General features: G+C 43.2%; 1 protein-coding gene across 2 annotated transcripts in view; it reads right to left on the bottom strand.

The window, feature by feature from the left end:
* TSPAN12 (tetraspanin 12) overlaps positions 1-9,380 on the bottom strand; it is a 45,961-nt gene extending 36,581 nt beyond the window's left edge. Inside the window, exons 1-2 of one of the 2 annotated variants that reach the window (XM_074600118.1) lie at positions 9,248-9,380; positions 8,712-8,848 (exon numbers count right to left, since the gene is read on the bottom strand). In XM_074600118.1, coding sequence (XP_074456219.1) covers positions 8,712-8,777 — 66 coding nt within the window. In that variant the 5' untranslated portion in view covers positions 8,778-8,848; positions 9,248-9,380. Of the gene's footprint in view, positions 1-8,711; positions 8,849-9,223 lie in introns of both variants that reach the window. The other variant, XM_074600215.1, reaches the window with a different exon arrangement.
* Between the last annotated feature and the right edge of the window lie 8,239 nt (positions 9,381-17,619).

Below are 17,619 nucleotides of genomic sequence, written 5' to 3'. Positions count from 1 at the left end.
TCCTGTTTTCATTCTGTTGTCACTTTTTTCATTCAAACACTATAACACCTTAATTTTTTTAACAATGAAAGTGTCTTTGCTCAAATCGGAGAGAAGGGTGGCTTTTCTTAATTATTGAATGGGAAGAAAGACTTAAAGTACCTTCCACATTAAAAATCACACACGTTTCTTTTTATTCAAACAGATGGGACAAATAACTTCAGGCCACGCTCTGCTACCCGTACAGAAGGCTGACTAGCAGCACTACGGAGCAACTTGCTTTGCAGAAAAGGTTTCCAGCTCCAAGGAAATTACTTCCAAGATATGACAACATTCATCAGAATACATCCTTTAATTTTAGTAAAGAAATAATCCTTGAGAAATTTTTCCAGTTAAAATTGATTTGAGTAACCTAAGCTGTGACTTACTGAAGTGGGGGCGGGGTGGGGTGAAAAATCACTAAAAGGTCATGAATAGAGCACGTTGCAATGTTTTCACAGCATTTGCATTATTAAGTTCAATATTCAGATCATTGAACACACACAGATGACTCAGATCCCTGGCCAAACAGACGGCTACATTTTTTTGGGAGGGAAGGGCATAAGGGCGGGGGAGAGAGGGACAAGAGGTCTTGTTTTTCTGTATTACCTGGCAAAAACACTTGAATGTTTACAGAGAGAAGGGTGGCCTATAAAAAAGGAAATTCCCCTATTCCCCACTAACGCACTTTCGTTCTACAGACGTGCCAACACTTCGTTTTAGCTAAGGTTCCTACGCAGGGTTATGCCTCGGTCCCCTCCCACTTGCAAACCGCTGAAGCATGTACTTATTTGCACTTTGAATCCGGGTTTGCTTGCACAGCTGTAAGAGCGAGTGAACAACCTGCTCCGTGTTTGGCATGGGCTGGAACTTGCACACTTTGCAATAAGGCAACTGCCAGAGGGAGCAGTGACAGGCTGCTAAAGGGGAAAGCAGGCAAGTTTTCCAGCAGTTGGCTGCGCAAAGATCCTATGGCAGGGCAGCATAAAGAACTGTGCAGTAAGAGCACAACTATGTAAACAGGTTGAGATACAGTTCATCTCACAGCCCACTCTTCTGAGCATCAAACCCAGGTATCAAATTCTGCGCTGTGTCATGAAAAGGTACATTAAAGGCAAAGAGGGCTAAGAAATTGCATATATTCCTGCATCCATTCTCTCTGTGACTACCTAGGCACTACGTTTCTTGTTAGGACGCTATTTGTGCCACTCTTCCCTCAAAAGTAACCATCTCATTGTCAAGAGACCGTTTGCCTTTGGGGAGGCAGAGGCATGTGCTGCTGATCATGTTAATCTGCAGCAACGATCAGAGCCCAAGTATCCGATCAATATCACAAGCCACACACCACCACCATCAAGATGATATGTCTTCACTTATACACAATATATTCTTTTTTTTTTTTTTGAGACAGTAGTCAATCTCTGTTGGACGCACAGACAGCAGGCAAGTGATTTTTAAACCCGGGGTGTGCAGCTGGAAGACTGATACGAGAAAAGGCTATGTATTTCCTATGACCCACAGACCTACATATCAGCTGCTTGTGGGGACATCACTTAACTTTCCTGTTTTACATGTGAATACCCATAAGCACATGAGGATTACTAAAATGAATCTGCATTTTCAAATTAAATCATACGCTCCTATAAAACTGCATGAAATTAAACTGTTCCCTATACTGTGGGAAATAGCTACAAGACAGTAAAAACCAGGTATAATTAATATAAGTCTTGTCTAGTGTCTACCACAGACTCTTGAGATGATGAAAATCTTCATGATTCAGAAGCAGTGCCTGGGGATTCATGAATTACTGGGTATCTATCTTCTACAGAAAGAAATGTGAATTTAAAGGTAGGGTTTGTGACTTCACGCTCAAGGTTGATGTAATGAGCTCCACACAGTTAATGGTGAGGATTACACAAAAACTGTCTGTGGTTTTACTGGATTTCTGAATGCCAATTAATAAGTATATTAATGTCATTTCTAACACTAGGGTGGGGTCTGGGTTTATTTTTTCCTTTCCATCATTGTATCAAGCAACTCTCTTTTCAGGACCCTTTTGCAGAGACTCATCTACCCATCCACACGCCATGCAGGGTGAGCCACGTCACCTATGAAGATACGTGGGATAAAAGGTTATACAGAAATACATACAAAGTTGATTTATGACTGAACTCTGCTTTACTTTGTTAGGACACAATCTGGTAAGGTAATGATGCGATATAAATATTGCACCTTGAAGACATCAAAAAGTAAGAGATTTCTCAAAGACCAGAATGAAAAGTATTTCTGGTCCTTTAAAATTCCTCCTATAGCTTGCTCTGCTGAAAACATTCCTTTAAAAGACACCATATTCCCACGAAAGCCGTGGGAATATATTTTTCTTTATACAAGAACACTAAGAAAATCAGGTTTCAATTATGCACGTCTACACTGCAGTCTCTGAAAGCAGAGTATATTAGCCTAGAATGAACACCATGTTTACACTGTCACAGGTACCCAGCCAGGCAGCGTTCATTTTAATGGGTACTACCAGTCACTTATAGTCCTTAAAAAATTGACCCTAGTTCTATTCATTCCATGTACCTACAAGTCCCAACAATGTGAGTGGAAGTTGGAAAGCAGCAGAAACACAACCTCTACGCAGGATCTGGTTCCAGGGAAGGGAGGACAGACTGATTTTTTTTCCTCATGTCACAGTAGATTTGAAAAATGAAGCAAAAAATTACAAGATTCAACACATAACATTTGAGGTTGGAAAAAGAAGGAAACACAATACCACTGCTTCTAACCACCCTAAATTCTTCCTTGCACAACACTGCTCTAAATTCTCAGGTGGTATACATAGCCAAAGCTAGAAGATTTAAGTGTGCAAGGTATTCAAAACAAAAGGAAAACTAACTGAAAGCTTGCTCCTCTTTCATTTTGTGTGATTTTTTTGTTCACAAGCACAAATTCAAGATAGATGCAAAATAATTTCCACTACCTGCCAGGAGGGTTTATTGCCTGCAACCACACAGTCTAAATTAGATGGCAGGGCTACGTACGTGAAGGAAAGCTGGGGCACTGCTCAACAGAAACAGCATATCCCCAGGCAGAAAAACCTCACAAGGTGAAGGATGTGGCAACGTCGCTGGCTTGGCTCAAACATCCAGTGACACTATTAATCATTGGTTAAGAGATCCTTACTACCTATGACACAGTCATCTGCAACTTACAACTTTGATTTGCCCCAGCCACTATAGTACAGTCATCCTCAATTACAAGCGACACAACAGCAGCTGCTCCTCCTTTACGCCTCACATGCTTACCAGAAAAAGAAGAAGAAAAAAAAGAAAAAGCTGGCAGTTTTCTCAAGCCAGAAAGTCTATACAGACTTTTTCCTGCATGTTAGCTATATTTTGCTTTTTCTTTTAAATGAGAAAACTGACAAAAAATTGTGCTGCTTTTACTTGCTGTCACAGCCTAGTTCACCAGTTTTGACTATGTATAATTTTTTGAAAGAACACACGTGGCTGAGCTGGCAAGGGAAGTAAAACAGGCCCTACACCTCTCAAAGCTATTGCTACGCTCAGTCCTCTACTGGTGTAAGTAGCCAGGTCACTGAATTTTCCCTGTACTCAGCACAGTTTTCTAGTTCCTGTTCTAGCACAACCCTGAGGGGCCACTGCCCTTGGATAATCTCCTGTGTTGAGCCTGTGCCGTTGTGACAGGCTGACCATGTTCTGCCTCTGAAGGTCTCCCTAGCATAAACACTTGCAAAGGTGGTTTAATTGGGAAAGAGGCAACAGCAAAGTACAGATGAACAATGGCAACACTGCAAAATGTGGTGAGGAGGATTTCCGTGAGGACAAGTTATACAGTGCTCAAAATGAATGAAGATGCTCATGTTACATTCATGACTGCTACTGAGCTGGAACAGCATCAGGAGCTCGCTGATACAGAAAAGCCCCAGCAGAACGAAAAACTCTGTAGTCTCATAAACTGCATAAAATATGTTTGTAGAGCTATCAAAACTAAATTTCTCCAAGTCCTGACATATTCCATCTCAAGATAATAAGGACCAGTACTGCCACTAAGAACAGAAAATTAGGAAGCAGTAGGAGTGTATCTTCTCTCAAGCACCATTAAGATACTTATCTGCTTAGTTAAGCACTAAGTCTTGACTACAAAACACCAAATCACGCATCTTTGGAGGTCCTCTCTTTTTATTAGGCTGTCCAGAATGTAATATGCTGAAAATAGCAGTGTTACAGAGTGTAAGATCAGAAACCTGCAGAAATCAAGTTGGGTCTCTCATGCTTATTTATACATGAGGATGACAGAAGAATGAAACCAAATGTTAACTGCAGGACGTAGTCTGAAGTTCCTTGTCCAGGGCACTGTCAAAAAAACTTCATGAAACCAGAAGACCGAGGAGGTCCTGGAACTGCAACTCCTGTTACTTTGAAAGAGACATCAAGCAGTCAGATGCATGATTCAACTGACCTTGGAAACAGCTTCCAGAAGGGCATCATCAGGTCTATTACCACAGTCAGTCATTTAATCAACAACAATTAGCACGCTGACAACAGATTTACTCCCACCTTAGAAGAAAACACCTTTCAAGATCTGCTGCAGGTCGCAGCTCCAGAAGTACCAATCCATTCACATCCACAAAACCAGTGTTTTTCTGGAGCAGTAAAGGCAATACAGTTATTGGTCCATTACCAAAACAGGATGAACCACTAAAACGGAGCCTTGGTCTTCCAATTGATTGCTTATGAATTATTTACAGCTAAGCAGCCTTCAGGCCAAAAATGACAAAAAGCATAACAAACAACATTGCCAGCTTCCCTCTCACGCACAGACAGGTACATCACCCTGTCTACAATTCCCCATCACAGCTCATCATCTGAGCCCAGTAAAAAAAGTTTCCTTCCAAATAGACACAGCTGTACACTACAAGCAATGCCCTGGAGAAGCTACAAGGATGGCAGCAGAGTGACTGATAAAAGTTCTCTCACTTCTCTGCTTCTGTAGACTCCCACAGCAACCAAATTATAAAGACACCAGCGTGTGGTGGCAACCATCTGCATCTTAAACTTTTCAGCGAGATCGATGGTCAGATTGGCCAGTTGTTATGCATAACATCTTCTTAAGGAGCTTCACGTGCACTAGCCTGCCCTCACCAGTCTGCCAATGACAATGCTGGATTCCCACAAAACACACACTGGGACAGCTGCACACACAACATGCTTGAAGCTTACTTTAGATGTTCCTTTCTACAAGGCTGACAATCAAAACATACTAGTGACTCCTGGCTCTTGCTCAGCTTTTGTCAGGCCTTCAAAAGCATCAATCCCCCCGCCAGGAGGAGAAAGAAATCCGTTCGCACAATGTGTGGTTAAGACCTACTGCTGGGCACCACCACAGTGAAACAAGGAGAGAATGTCACCCTATTCCAGCCAGGACCCTCAACAAAACCATGCTTTTAAAAAGTCAACATGCACATCTTCACTGTTTTCAGCCAAACAGTGGTAACTGACACAGCAACTGAGCTATCAATAGGCTTGAAGACGTTTGAAGGCAACAGCCCTTGGGAAGGGAGCAAGCAAGAGAAAGCATAAAACCCTCCAAGACTGGGCTTGAAGAGAATCACACGTATGCATCCCAAATTGGCAGGTCTGCACGGAGCCTGGAATCGCACATTGCTCTCATCTTTACCCACTGGGACAGATCCCACCACGCTCAGGATGCAGGAGGAATGCGGCTGCACATTTTCAAGGGGCTGATCTACTCTAAACTTCCTGACATCCACCCCATAACCTGGGCTGGTATTTATCACAGTAAGCACTAACATAAGCAACAGGCAAGCTAAAGCTTTCCAAACGGAAGGAAGAGCGGCAGCAAGGGGAAATCACGGCCCTCATCCCCACACCAGTGGGTACCCGCTGCCAGGGAAACTTTTCACAAGAAAACTCTGCCCCATGGGGTCACGCGCTGACACTCAGAAAAGGCAGGGGGAAAACTCCCACTGAGCCCAACGTGAGAAAATTCAGGCTCTGACAGAGGAGGAGATATGGCAGATTTCACTACAACAAGCAGCTTGTAGCAGATTTGTATTTAGCTGTTGAACACACATCTGAACAGGACCAGACAGGAAGCAGAAAGAGGTTTTTACACACACATTGCTCCAAAGAAGTCTGATGTAAGTCCAATACATTTATAACTACCCACCCACCGTGCATCCTATTTCTTACCATACAATTCTGGCAGACTCAGGGTTTTTTGGTTATTTGTTTATTTGCTTTGAATGAAAACATTGCATTCATCTGCTTTGTAAAATGCAAAGAACTCCAAATGGACTGGCCAATTTTTCATCTGAGTTCCAACACCTTTAATTTTATATACATTATGGAAGACAGCTTTAATTCTATGCAACATCTGTGGTGCAAGTCATCTGCTATACTGGGATTTATCATTTAATTACATATTCACATGCTTCAGGACTACGCAGATTTCACTTAGCTGCTTGGGTGTAATTTCCAGTGTCCTGACCTAGCTCTAGGAAGATTAATTACAGACATTTTTTATATTTTGGAGACAAGCGTGAGAAGTTACCATTTTCTTCCCTAGGACTTGTCATGCCACAACAGACTCAAAAGATCCTTTTTCCTATATGACTAGTGGGGAGGGGGGGGGGTGGAATTTAAAATAAATAAATAAATAACACTTTGTAGTTAAGGGTGATCGGAGATATCATTATTTAAAGGGCAACAAAATCTAACGAATGAGAAATTATTTCTAGCCATGAATGCTTTAAACCAAATCTAGACATCCACTAAGAATGGACAAAGTTAACAGCAGCACCACATTACAGATGTAGTTAGTGCTGTTCCACTGCCAAGCTCAAAGGTGTTGTGTATCTCCACGCCTGAGGTCCACAACAGACAAACACATGAACAAAACAATGAAAAGTAGGAAGAAACAATCTCACATGGAAAGGAACTTAAAATTTGAGTAAAGAGGGCAGACAAATTTAAATCTCCCAGGTAAGACCTTGATCTCCCCTATAAAGGAACTGCAACACAATGCACTAGTCCCCTCCAGAGATAGGTGCAGGCTTTCCTACACAAAGAAAGCATCTCAGGGCTGAGAAATGAAGCGCTCGGCTCCAGCACTAAGGCCCCCATCACCACACAACAGATAGACTGACACAGCACGGGGGTATCACCTCTTGAGTAACCTGGGTACCACCTAAATGGCTGCTTCAACCATAAAAAGCTGTCGCTGAATAATAAACCTGATGGGACACAGCAGGCAACAAGCATGGAGTGCAAGGAAAAAGAGCAGAGAAATTTTAAGGAGACAAAGACAGCAGTCAGTTAAGGTGTGAATGGGACTGATGAGGACAGCTCAAGGCAGGAATCATAGAAACCAGAGGAACGCAGCAAAGGGCAGGGCAAGATGTTTTCAACCATGTGGATGTCTGTTCACTCAAGTCTAACAGCATATGTGTAAAAATTCAAAGTTGAACTCAGGTCAGCTGAACCCAGGCAACCTTCATCTTAATAGAAAATATAGGGGTTTAGGTGTTGTACAGTATCCAATGAAAAACATGTATGATGTGAGAAACAATTACACATCCTTTTATTAAAAAAAGAAACACTTCCTTATCTCGTATTAAAGGGCTTTATTCCTATGTGCACTACAGAAGTAACTTATTTTTCTCCTCTATTAAACACAATATACAAAGCTACATACTTTCAACAGAATTTCAGACCACTTGCATTATATATAAAGTACCATTCTGTATCAAATGCTGTTTATCACTTCTCTCTCGTTCATATTCTGATCTCCACTTAATTTTCAGTAATCACGGGACTTCATCTCAATCCCATTACAAACTAAGCTTGGTCCCAGCCCATATACTATCCGTGCAACATTCGAGTCTACAGCACCTCGGGAGCCCGTGGTTGTGAACAGTTGTGGGATGCCACACCTTTTGCCCCTTCGTTCTCTTACACTTACGCAGCATAAATCTCAACTATTCAGGTGAAGATTTCATTTGGTCCAAGTGAGGGAGAACTCTGAGCAACCTCCATCACGCTGTTTGTCCAGAGCTGCGAAAGTTTAGGAGCAAGTGCTGATCACACCCACTTATGCTGGAGAACAAGAATCGCTGCTGCTATAAATACAGCTGTGACTGAAATGCTGAAAACAAAAGAAATCACCCCAGGCCTTGCCTGCCAGTTAGGATCTGGCCACTGAACGCAGAGAAAAGACTCTGGGCAAGGCCTTCGCGGAGCTGCTGACCGCTCAGGTACCCACGAGAGCTCGGAGTTCAGCTGGGGCCACGGGATGCTCTGAAACTCATCCAGTCGGGAAGCCACAGCACTCGTGAGTATCTCCCTCTCTACACGTTACAGGCGCACAAATTCACACGTGTATTTATAACACGAGGTGAATACCAAACCTAATTTTACTTCCAACTAGTTTCCAAACACTTGGGGGTTTTTTGCTTTTTTTTTTTATTAATCAGTGTTCCCTTATGGGAACTGCCCGGCATAGGGCACATACCGAGGAGGGCAACTTGTAGCCCTTCACCAAGCGCAGGCAGCCCCGCGGTTCGAGGTGGCCCTGCTCCCCACCGCAGCTCGCCACCTGCTCGGGCGGCAGCGGGAGCCCGGCCCGGCCCGGGTCGCTCCACTCACCCAGAAGAGGAGGTTGAGGGCGTAGAGCAGGCAGCGAAGGCACTTCACCGAGTCCTCCCTGGCCATGGCGAGCCCTCGCGGGAGACAGCCCCATCCTCTCACCACATCCTCCCTCCCGAGGCCGGGCCGCCAGCGCCCTGCAGGGGAAGAAGCGGAGAGGAGCCGGGCGAGTCCCCCTTTGCCGAGGAAGAACCGGCGCGCAGGTGGAGGCGGCGGAGCCGCCCCGAGCTGCAGGTCGGCCCCGCACCGTCCGAGCCCCGCGGCGACCCCCGCGGCGCCCACCGGCCGCCCACCCCCGGCAGCCCCCCTTCTCCTCCCGCCCCGCCCGCCGCTCCCGGAGATGCTGACGGGCCGCACTTTTTCTTTTTTTTTTAATAAAAATAATAAAACCGTGGCAAAGGGAAAAGCCGCGGGCCGCCCCGGGAGCAGAGGGCAGCGGAGGCGCGGCCCGGGATCGCCAGCCCCCTCCCCGCTGCCCCGGGGGGAGCGGCCGGGGGACAGCGGTCACTTACCGCCCGGGCGCCCCCCTCACTCACTTGCTCCGGCGAGGACTCATGGGGACGGGGAGGGGCAGCGCAGCGCGGAGCCGCAGCGCCCATGCCCGGCAGTACAGGGCGCTAAGGGGAAGGTCCCGGCGGCCGCCCCCGGCCCCCTCCGCCCCCGCCCGCGGCGCCCCGCTCCGCTGCGCTCCGCCGAGCCCGGCGGCGGCCAGCTGCACCGGCGCCCCCGCGCATGCGCCGCCGCCCGCGCCCGCCGCCCGCCGGGTCCTAGCGCCGACGCCCCGCCCGCCCCGTCAGGGTGAGGGAGTCCGTGTGCCGTGCGGGGCCTGGTCCACTGACGGGGAGGAGGAGGGGAGCGGCGGCGTTTCTACCGCTCGCCGACTGTGGAAAAGTACCTGAGTGGCCGTGACAGCTCGGGGCATGCTCGAATTTCGGTGGGAGAGGCGGCAGGTTTCCTTCAGGGTAGTGGCGCCCCCCTGGGTGGTTTTGGCTGCTGGCCTGTGGGCAGAGCCCGGAGGGGACATCCCCACAAACGCGTTCCCCACTGACAGACACACTCAAAACCTCAGTTATGGTGAAGCTTGGGGGTTAGTTTGCTTTTTTTTCCTACAGGGGAGACGTTAAGCAATGGGTTCAGACAAGCTGAAGCACGCGAAACCCCCGTTTTGTGGCGTCTTGGCCCAGAGCGGCAGATACCTCAGAAAACATGGCGGGCGTTCGCAAGACTTCACAGGTGTTTCACCAGCTTTCAGCGCAGTTGCCTCAGAAATTAAACCCTGCTGACACCAAACCCAAACATGGTCATGGAGAACCTGGCACCCGCTCCCCACCGCTAAACAGCAAATTTAGAAGTGCAACCATACTGGAAATAAATTATTCCAGAAATGGCCAAAATCTTCAGTTATTATTTAGGCCAAACAGCCATTGATTTGCCCCATACTGTGCGTAGTACCTACAGATGCCACAACTAAACGGGAAAAGTCATCCTGTCTCTGAAACCTGGTGTGAAAAGTGTGTGTGGATCTGGTGACTGGGGTGGTAATTTCCTACTGACGTCTGTATTTTTTCAACACACATACATATATATATCTCCATATTTCAAAAGGAAGAATTATAGTTTAAGACACAGAGTCATATGCAGATTAGCAAAGAATTTTCCATGAATACATATAAAGGTGTTGCAGTGCCACCATCACAAAAATTAGAAGAAAATAGGCCGAAAAATATTTCTTAACTAGAAGAGGAAAATGGTCTTCAGTACCTGTTGTATAAAGACTGTTTTAACAACTGCTAGTGAAAGCTGAGAAAGGAAAAAGAATGTAATGGACAAAATCTAGCTCTTGTGAGGCCAAAGAAAAATCTGTTTCTTGAAGCACTAGAAACAATGACTTGAAAAAACACGCAAACTCCAGATATTCAAATGCTTATCACTGAGGCTGCTGGTGGGATCTCACTTCAGCTTTAATTTCCATGATTTCATGCCATTAGTAATGAATCAAGGCAGACACATTCTTCAGGTGTATTTATCCTTCCTTAAAAAGAAAGTAAAATGGACATGGATGGACATAAAACCCCATGCAAAGGCATTTTATGCCAAATTTAAAGAAGTGAAAATGGTAATAAATTTGAAAGGACTCAAGAATGTTGCAGAAATGTGGTGTGTGAAGATTTTTCTTCCTTGAAATTTGCTAAGCTTTAACTGCTATTTTGATCCTCTTTTCTGGAATCAAGAGCCCCTCCGGGAAGTGTAGTATGCCACATTTCCAGTCTTCAGTCAATATTGCTAATTCCATACCTAAATAAGGCAAACTGAGCTAAAACAGATACTGTTAAAAGGTGACATTGTACATTCATTGTGCTGTTTACATACCATTCATTCCTCTTATTACTGAAGACTTCACATGAACACAGTCAGCGAGACAGATCTTGAACAGGTACAGCATTTTCAGTGAACCCATGCCAGTTTACAAAAAAAGTGTCAGTTTACAGCTGAGCTCCAGCCTTGACTGAGGACACTACAGTCTGCTATAAACTAAATTAAAAATAATTGAGGTTGTGCTTGTGTTCTTGATTGTTCCGTGGGAGAGAACAAATTACCTGAGCAAGGTTTTATAAAAAAGGGACTACAAAAATATTCAATTATCTTCCACCCAGTGATTTGTCTTTAAACATGCCTAAAATAGCAAATGAGAAGTTCTCGTACTTGTTTCAGATATTTTTTGGCTTAGAGCTGAACTATTCCTAGTGCATAAGGAATTTGAGGAGAGGAAAAATAAAACCATTCTCTTAGACCTTGTACTTGTTAAAAATCCTACTAAAAATGACTCTTCAAGATTTTCTGAGTTTCCTTTCTTTGAGGTCTTTGGTCATAAGATGCTCTCAGACTAATTTTTTAAAATTCTGTTACAATAACTGCATCACAAACTTAAAGAGGATCCCCTAGTTGGTCAAAGAAATTTTCTGTCCTTTTGCTGTTAGCTAAATCAATATTTGTTCAGAAGAGATTTTGCTCAAAACCTAAAGAAAACAGGTCCTATTTAGGAATGTCTGCCAAATGCTATAGGGTCCAGAGAACGGTCCCTTTGGAATACTGCTTTCTACCAGGCTGTCAAACTTTGTGAAATTTCCGTGATGTCAACACTGGGAAAGAAATACACAGAAAGTTCCCATGCATTCAAAACAGTAACTAAACTGGAAGTATTAGCTGATCACCCAAAAAAATATCAGGGAAGCTACTATGCTGCTTCAGTACAGGCTTTTTTGTTTTCCTTTAAACTAAATGTTTCAGATTTTATTTAGGGCAAGACAAGAGGATAGTCATATGTATAATTTTTTGAAATCGAAGTTTGCTTTTAGCAAGTAATGCTTCTTTAATGTGTAGCACAGAGGCTTATGAGGATGGAAACTATTGAAGCCTTCTGGATTGGTATTGTTTGCTTGGATTCTCCAGTGTCTAATAAACTGCAAATTGTGAAGCTTTTTTTCTGTGACAGGGCATCTACAATAGCTTTGTAATATGAATTCTGTTGACTTAAATAAAGTGTTCATGATACAGCCTTTCCATCAGTGTCAGAGGAGGGGGATGGAAATACCAATAACTCTAATAATCTTTTTTCCTCCACTTAACTGCCTATTTTAATTTGATATACGGAAACTTAATATCGGTAAGCTAGCTCCTCTTTGTCAAACGTGCTTGAAATTGGCCAACAGGTTCAAAGGCTATTAGAAGAGTGTGGATTGACAGATATATGTCTGCATGAATACTACAGTATGATCTCATGAGCCTTTCTTCATGAGGAAACTGAACTAAAAGGGAGTAGATATTAAAGACATCCATCCAGCACATAGCTGCAAGTGTCTTTAATTTAAACTGCATGAGTAGGCTGATCAAGTGGAATAGCATTAGACATGCGTGTAAATTTATAGGTGATAATTACCTGACACTTGATAGCAGGAAATTTTGTCACTGAAAAAGTACTCAGTTAAAGTAGTGTCTTTCTAGATGCTGCTATAACATTTAAAATTATTCAGATGACATGTGGATGTGCTTTGGCACATATTCATTTAATTCTGTGTGCTATCATTCAACTCAGGCTACTCCAATGAGCAAATTGTTCATGCACAAATTTCTTTACAAGATAGTAAATACATAAATAGCCAACACTGATCTCTGAGGTTGGATTTCTGAAGCTAGCTGGTGGCGCGTCAGTGTCTCAAGTAGGCATCTTACCACTTGGTTTTGCTTTCTCAGTGTGTTACTTGATTGTAATGGTATTCCGTACTTTGGTCTGTCTGATTAGCTTAGCTTTTTCTCAGCTTTGCTCCTGGTGTGTCTGCTCCTCAGCCTACACTCAGACTTCCTTAGTTTCCTTCCCTTTGCTCCTTGAGCCTTTTACTCTAGAGCCCTTCTGTCCGTGTTTCCCTTTTTCTGCTCTTTGCTTGGTACACTGCTTAAACTTCTCCAGGGTCTGGTTTGCCTTGCTTTTAAGCGTGGTTCTTGCCTGGTCCTCAGCACTGGTTATGACTGTCTGCCCTATCAATATCCCTCCCTGACGACAGCATTAATGTCAAGGGCAGGATGGAGGTTTGTCTAAGAACAAAATTCTCAAACAAATATCCACCTATAAAACTGAAGTTGTACCAATTGGCTCAGGAATAACCTGTCTGGTAAATGCATGTTTGTAACAGGATCCAGCATTGCTCAGGACCATGAGGTAAAAGTGCCCTTCTTTCTTTTGAAATAAAGACATCAGGAAACACCAGCTTCTTCCAGTTTTTAAACCCTTGTTTTACTTAAACATGAAAGCAACAGTCTGGAATAAGGTAGCACTTGAAATAAATAAAATACAGAAGATTATGAGAGTAAAATCATAGTCTTGAAAACAATCTGGCTTAATGGGCTCTTGCAAAAGGAATTCCCTGCTTCCTAGTTCAGCAACTTTCCGTGGCTCCCTGAATTGAAATAACACCTCAGCAGATCTTTTTTTCTGGGACTCTATGGCAATTTTCCTTTTCTCCATCATTTCAGAGGCTTTGCTGCAGATCTGCTCTCCTCTCCCCTCATCAATCTTTTAATTTAAGCCCAAGACAGATAAATCCCTGAGCAATGTGGTCTGACCTCACAGTTAGTCCCTTCCAACCTGAGTTACCCTCTAAGCCTATGTTTCTACTTCGTTCTTCTCTGTCTCCCATCCCGGCCATTGGCGTCCCTCTAGAAGCTCCTCTGGGGCATCCTTTGGCTAGGGAGCAATTCTCCTCTTTCTTCCTTAACTAGAGGACAGCAGCAGCAGCGACAAGGCAAACAGCCTTCCTCTTCACAGCCAGCAAAGCTTTTCTTACCAAAACGCACAATATATATAATTCATGCACCGTACATTTTGAAAAACAACCAAAGAGTTATAACAGCCATCATAACGTGTTTCAATGCTTCTCTGTGAAGATGAATATGGATATAAGTACAGATGAGCATGGATTCATCAAGGTCAGGACATCTGGAACAAGAAAAAGAATGGAGAGAAACAATAATACACATTAAAAATATGAGAACAATATACCATATAGCAGCTGTAAAAATGAAAAATGAGAAGATTCAAATTTGCTCTTAATACTAAGTGAAAAAGAACAACTCACATTTTTCAGTCTTTATTTACTTTGTTTTTTTAAAGAGCATAAAAATGCATAAAAAACTGCATGTCAAACAAATGATGTGAGAACCAAATTCAGCTGGAAAAATATGTCCTTGATATCAAAATTAATATGTTAGGAATAACAAAAACAATGCATCCAATAATCAGAAACAGATGAATCTGGCTCTGTGATTTCTAGGTCAACAGTCTTGAGATGTGCTACACAAGCCAGGAGATGAGAATCCTCAGTAGGGGTGCACATCAGCTCATTAGGAGTTAACTCCCTGTTAGGACAGTCTGGAAATCCCATCCATTCCAGAAAAATATGCACAGCCAGTGAGAGATGGAAGGTTGCTACCAGAGCCAATCGCTAAAAGTATTTAAGCAGACAGTATAACTGTGAATTTCTTAGAAGCAAGCAAGAAAATGTCATGTGGTCAGCAAGCCATGTGTCATAGAGCTCAGGAAAAAGAATACTTTATGGATTTAAAAGAGCAGTGCTCTGTAAAGCGGCTCCCAAGGTGAGCCCAGATAGAGGACCTAAAAAATACGGAGTTGGATTGTTTTATCCCTGCCACAGAATGATTTTCTTTGCAATTTATTCTAGGAGTCTTCCCAGTGCCTGTTGTTCTTTGTCTTATTCCCCTCTCCATAAGTATGGATTTCGGTTCAACAGAAAGATCTTGCCTACACTAAAAGACACAATTTGAAAAATCTGCTATATTGTTTTCTGGTGGCTTTTCTTCAATATATGGTGCCTGATGTTATAATGGGAGTCACAGAGTTTTTGCTAGACATTTTCTTCTAGTTAAATTCCATAAGGAGGCATCCAGGATTTGTAACTGCTCCAGAAACGAGAACAGGCACAGGGATCTTCAGAGTCCTGTTTATTATAGTCCGCAATCCCTTTTCAGGCACAACAGGGGATTTTACATGAGCAAAGAGCACATTTTAAGTGTTTGCAATGTGCCTGTAGCACTGCTAGTTGTCAAGGTTGCGTGACACTTCTTATCATAAAGCCGTGGTGCCATAGGGAAATAGGAGGGAGATCTCGCCACTAGGCAGTAGCTGCTTTGGAGAACTGGAGTCAGTCTGCACTGCTGAGTCCCTGTGTGGCACGTTCCTTTAATCACATTTTTCCCAGGTGGTTATTTTGTTCTCTGTTTTCATTGTCCAGCTTCAGGTCCCACAGGCTGATTTGCCGAAATGTTTAAACATTCACAACTGTATCTGAAGCTACTGGGAACTACCCTTTGAAAATATGACATGTTACCCATTGTGAACTACTCAAATGGATCAGCCTGAGTTCTCAGATACTTGTATCATACAGCCTGTAGGCTGGAGATGATAAAACTCTGTCCTTTCAGGGCAAGTGTTGTGGAGAGGAATGTTTTTGAAACATCTATGTGCTATGAGAGCCACTGAACGGGCCAGCAGGAAATGTATGGCTGTCCTCACAGCTGAGGCTCAATAGTGGAAAGTAAACAGACCACACACGGAATGAGGCTAAAAGAATATACTAAAAAGCTCATTCTTTGCACATAATGAAGCAAGGGTCAAGGGGAAAAATGTGTATGATCATATAACTAAAGCTGGCATCATAATTTAATAAGGGATTATAGATTCACAGACATCTTTAACTCTGACACTTCCTTATTTTTCAGTGCTTGATAAATTATCTCTTAGGGCAGTTTTTCTTTGGGGAGGTCAGGGTGAATATGAAATAGGTTTCCGGAAAAGATTCCCTTGCTAGCTAAGGTGAATATGCTGCTCTGCACATAGTTGCTCTGCAGTACAGAGCTGCTGTCACACCCTGTTGTTCCATCTAATTACACGTACCCTTATGGGATTATCTTCTGTAATAGAGGTCCCAGGTCTGAAACGTGTGACAATCAGAGCTCAGCTCTGATTAAGAATTAGCAGAGAACTTTACTAGAGACAATCTGGTGTTGCAAAGCACTAGAAGAGCACTTACGTAACCATCAATTTCCTTGTGGCCTTACAGGGAGGAGAGAAGTATTCTCCTTCTTCCCATTTCTTTCACCGTTTTCCTTTTTCTCCTTATCCTTCTTTTTGTCTCTACTTTTTTCTTTCTCCTCTTCTAAGTATTCTCTGCAGCTAACTTGTTTTTCCTCCTAAGTTTCTGTCACTTGTTCAGATTCTTCTCTGCATTGAGATTGTCATCCAGGAGCCACATAAAGAAGTGTCTGAGGTGACAGCTGTGTCTGGATCACTTACACCGAAGTCTTATGATGACAAAGCCTGGAGCTGTGATGCGTCAGATGCCTTAACACAAATGGTGTTCCCTTCTCCTTGGATCTGAAAGCCCCCCGGGCTGGCTCACAGTTTCCATGAAAATTGCTGCTGAAACTGTCATTGGAGGCTCGAGTGTGATGCAGGAGAAAGCAGGACACAGAAATGACAGAGATGAGTGGAAATTCAAAGACATGAAGAACAGGCAAGATAAAAGAGCATGTAAAAATCTGGAGAAAGATGGAGGGATGTGAGGCTTTAAAAAGAAAAAAAGGTGTATGAAGTCATCTGAACTATATATTACTTTGCTATTATTATAAAGCCTGGCAGGAAAAGTGGAGTGAAGATGCTTTAGACTGAAGCTCTTCAGAGAAGAAAAGAAAAGTAAGTCGTCTGGCTGCAGTTTTCTTCATTTCTTCAGTCTTTTTCCATGTTAGAAGACACAGATTTTTACGATGACTTTTTAACCCTGACATGTCGTGATTAGATCTATATTGGACAAAGGTACATGCCTGCCAAGATACTTATCTAAACAGAAAAAATATAGGAGGCATGGAAAGTCTTTATGAGAAGGATGCTTCTCAAAGCGTCATTTATTTTACTGAATATGTGGAATTGTCAAGTGACAGGTTTTAATTGCTTTGAAGTTATGTGCGGAAGAAATGAACATATTTAGGTATCTATCTAAGCCAAAACTGTTTTTCTCACCAGAATGATGAGTGAGACTAGGGTTACTGCCATATTTTTCCTTCACGTTGTAATCAGTCTCACATTTCTGCAGCATGAAGGAGTCTTCATGTGAGAAAATAGGCTAATACCATGGGAGTCAGGAAGTAACTACTCTTAGTTGAAGTCGGAATCAGAAATGATCTTTCATGGGACGGAGGGTGACTGTGATTTTCTCACCAATTTTTTTCTATTTCCTGTATATTATCTGGAGTAGGTTCTTGTGCCCTAGATCTGAGCCATCTCTGTGCTAGTTTTTTGTAGGTGGTGCTCAGCATAGGCTCTGATTTTTCCTTGGAGCCT

The sequence above is a fragment of the Larus michahellis genome, chromosome 1 (genome assembly GCF_964199755.1).
Source record: "Larus michahellis chromosome 1, bLarMic1.1, whole genome shotgun sequence".
NCBI classification, from domain to species: domain Eukaryota; kingdom Metazoa; phylum Chordata; class Aves; order Charadriiformes; family Laridae; genus Larus; species Larus michahellis.
The sequence above is the reverse complement of the archived record's forward strand: the minus strand, read 5'-3'. Positions and strand labels throughout refer to the sequence as shown.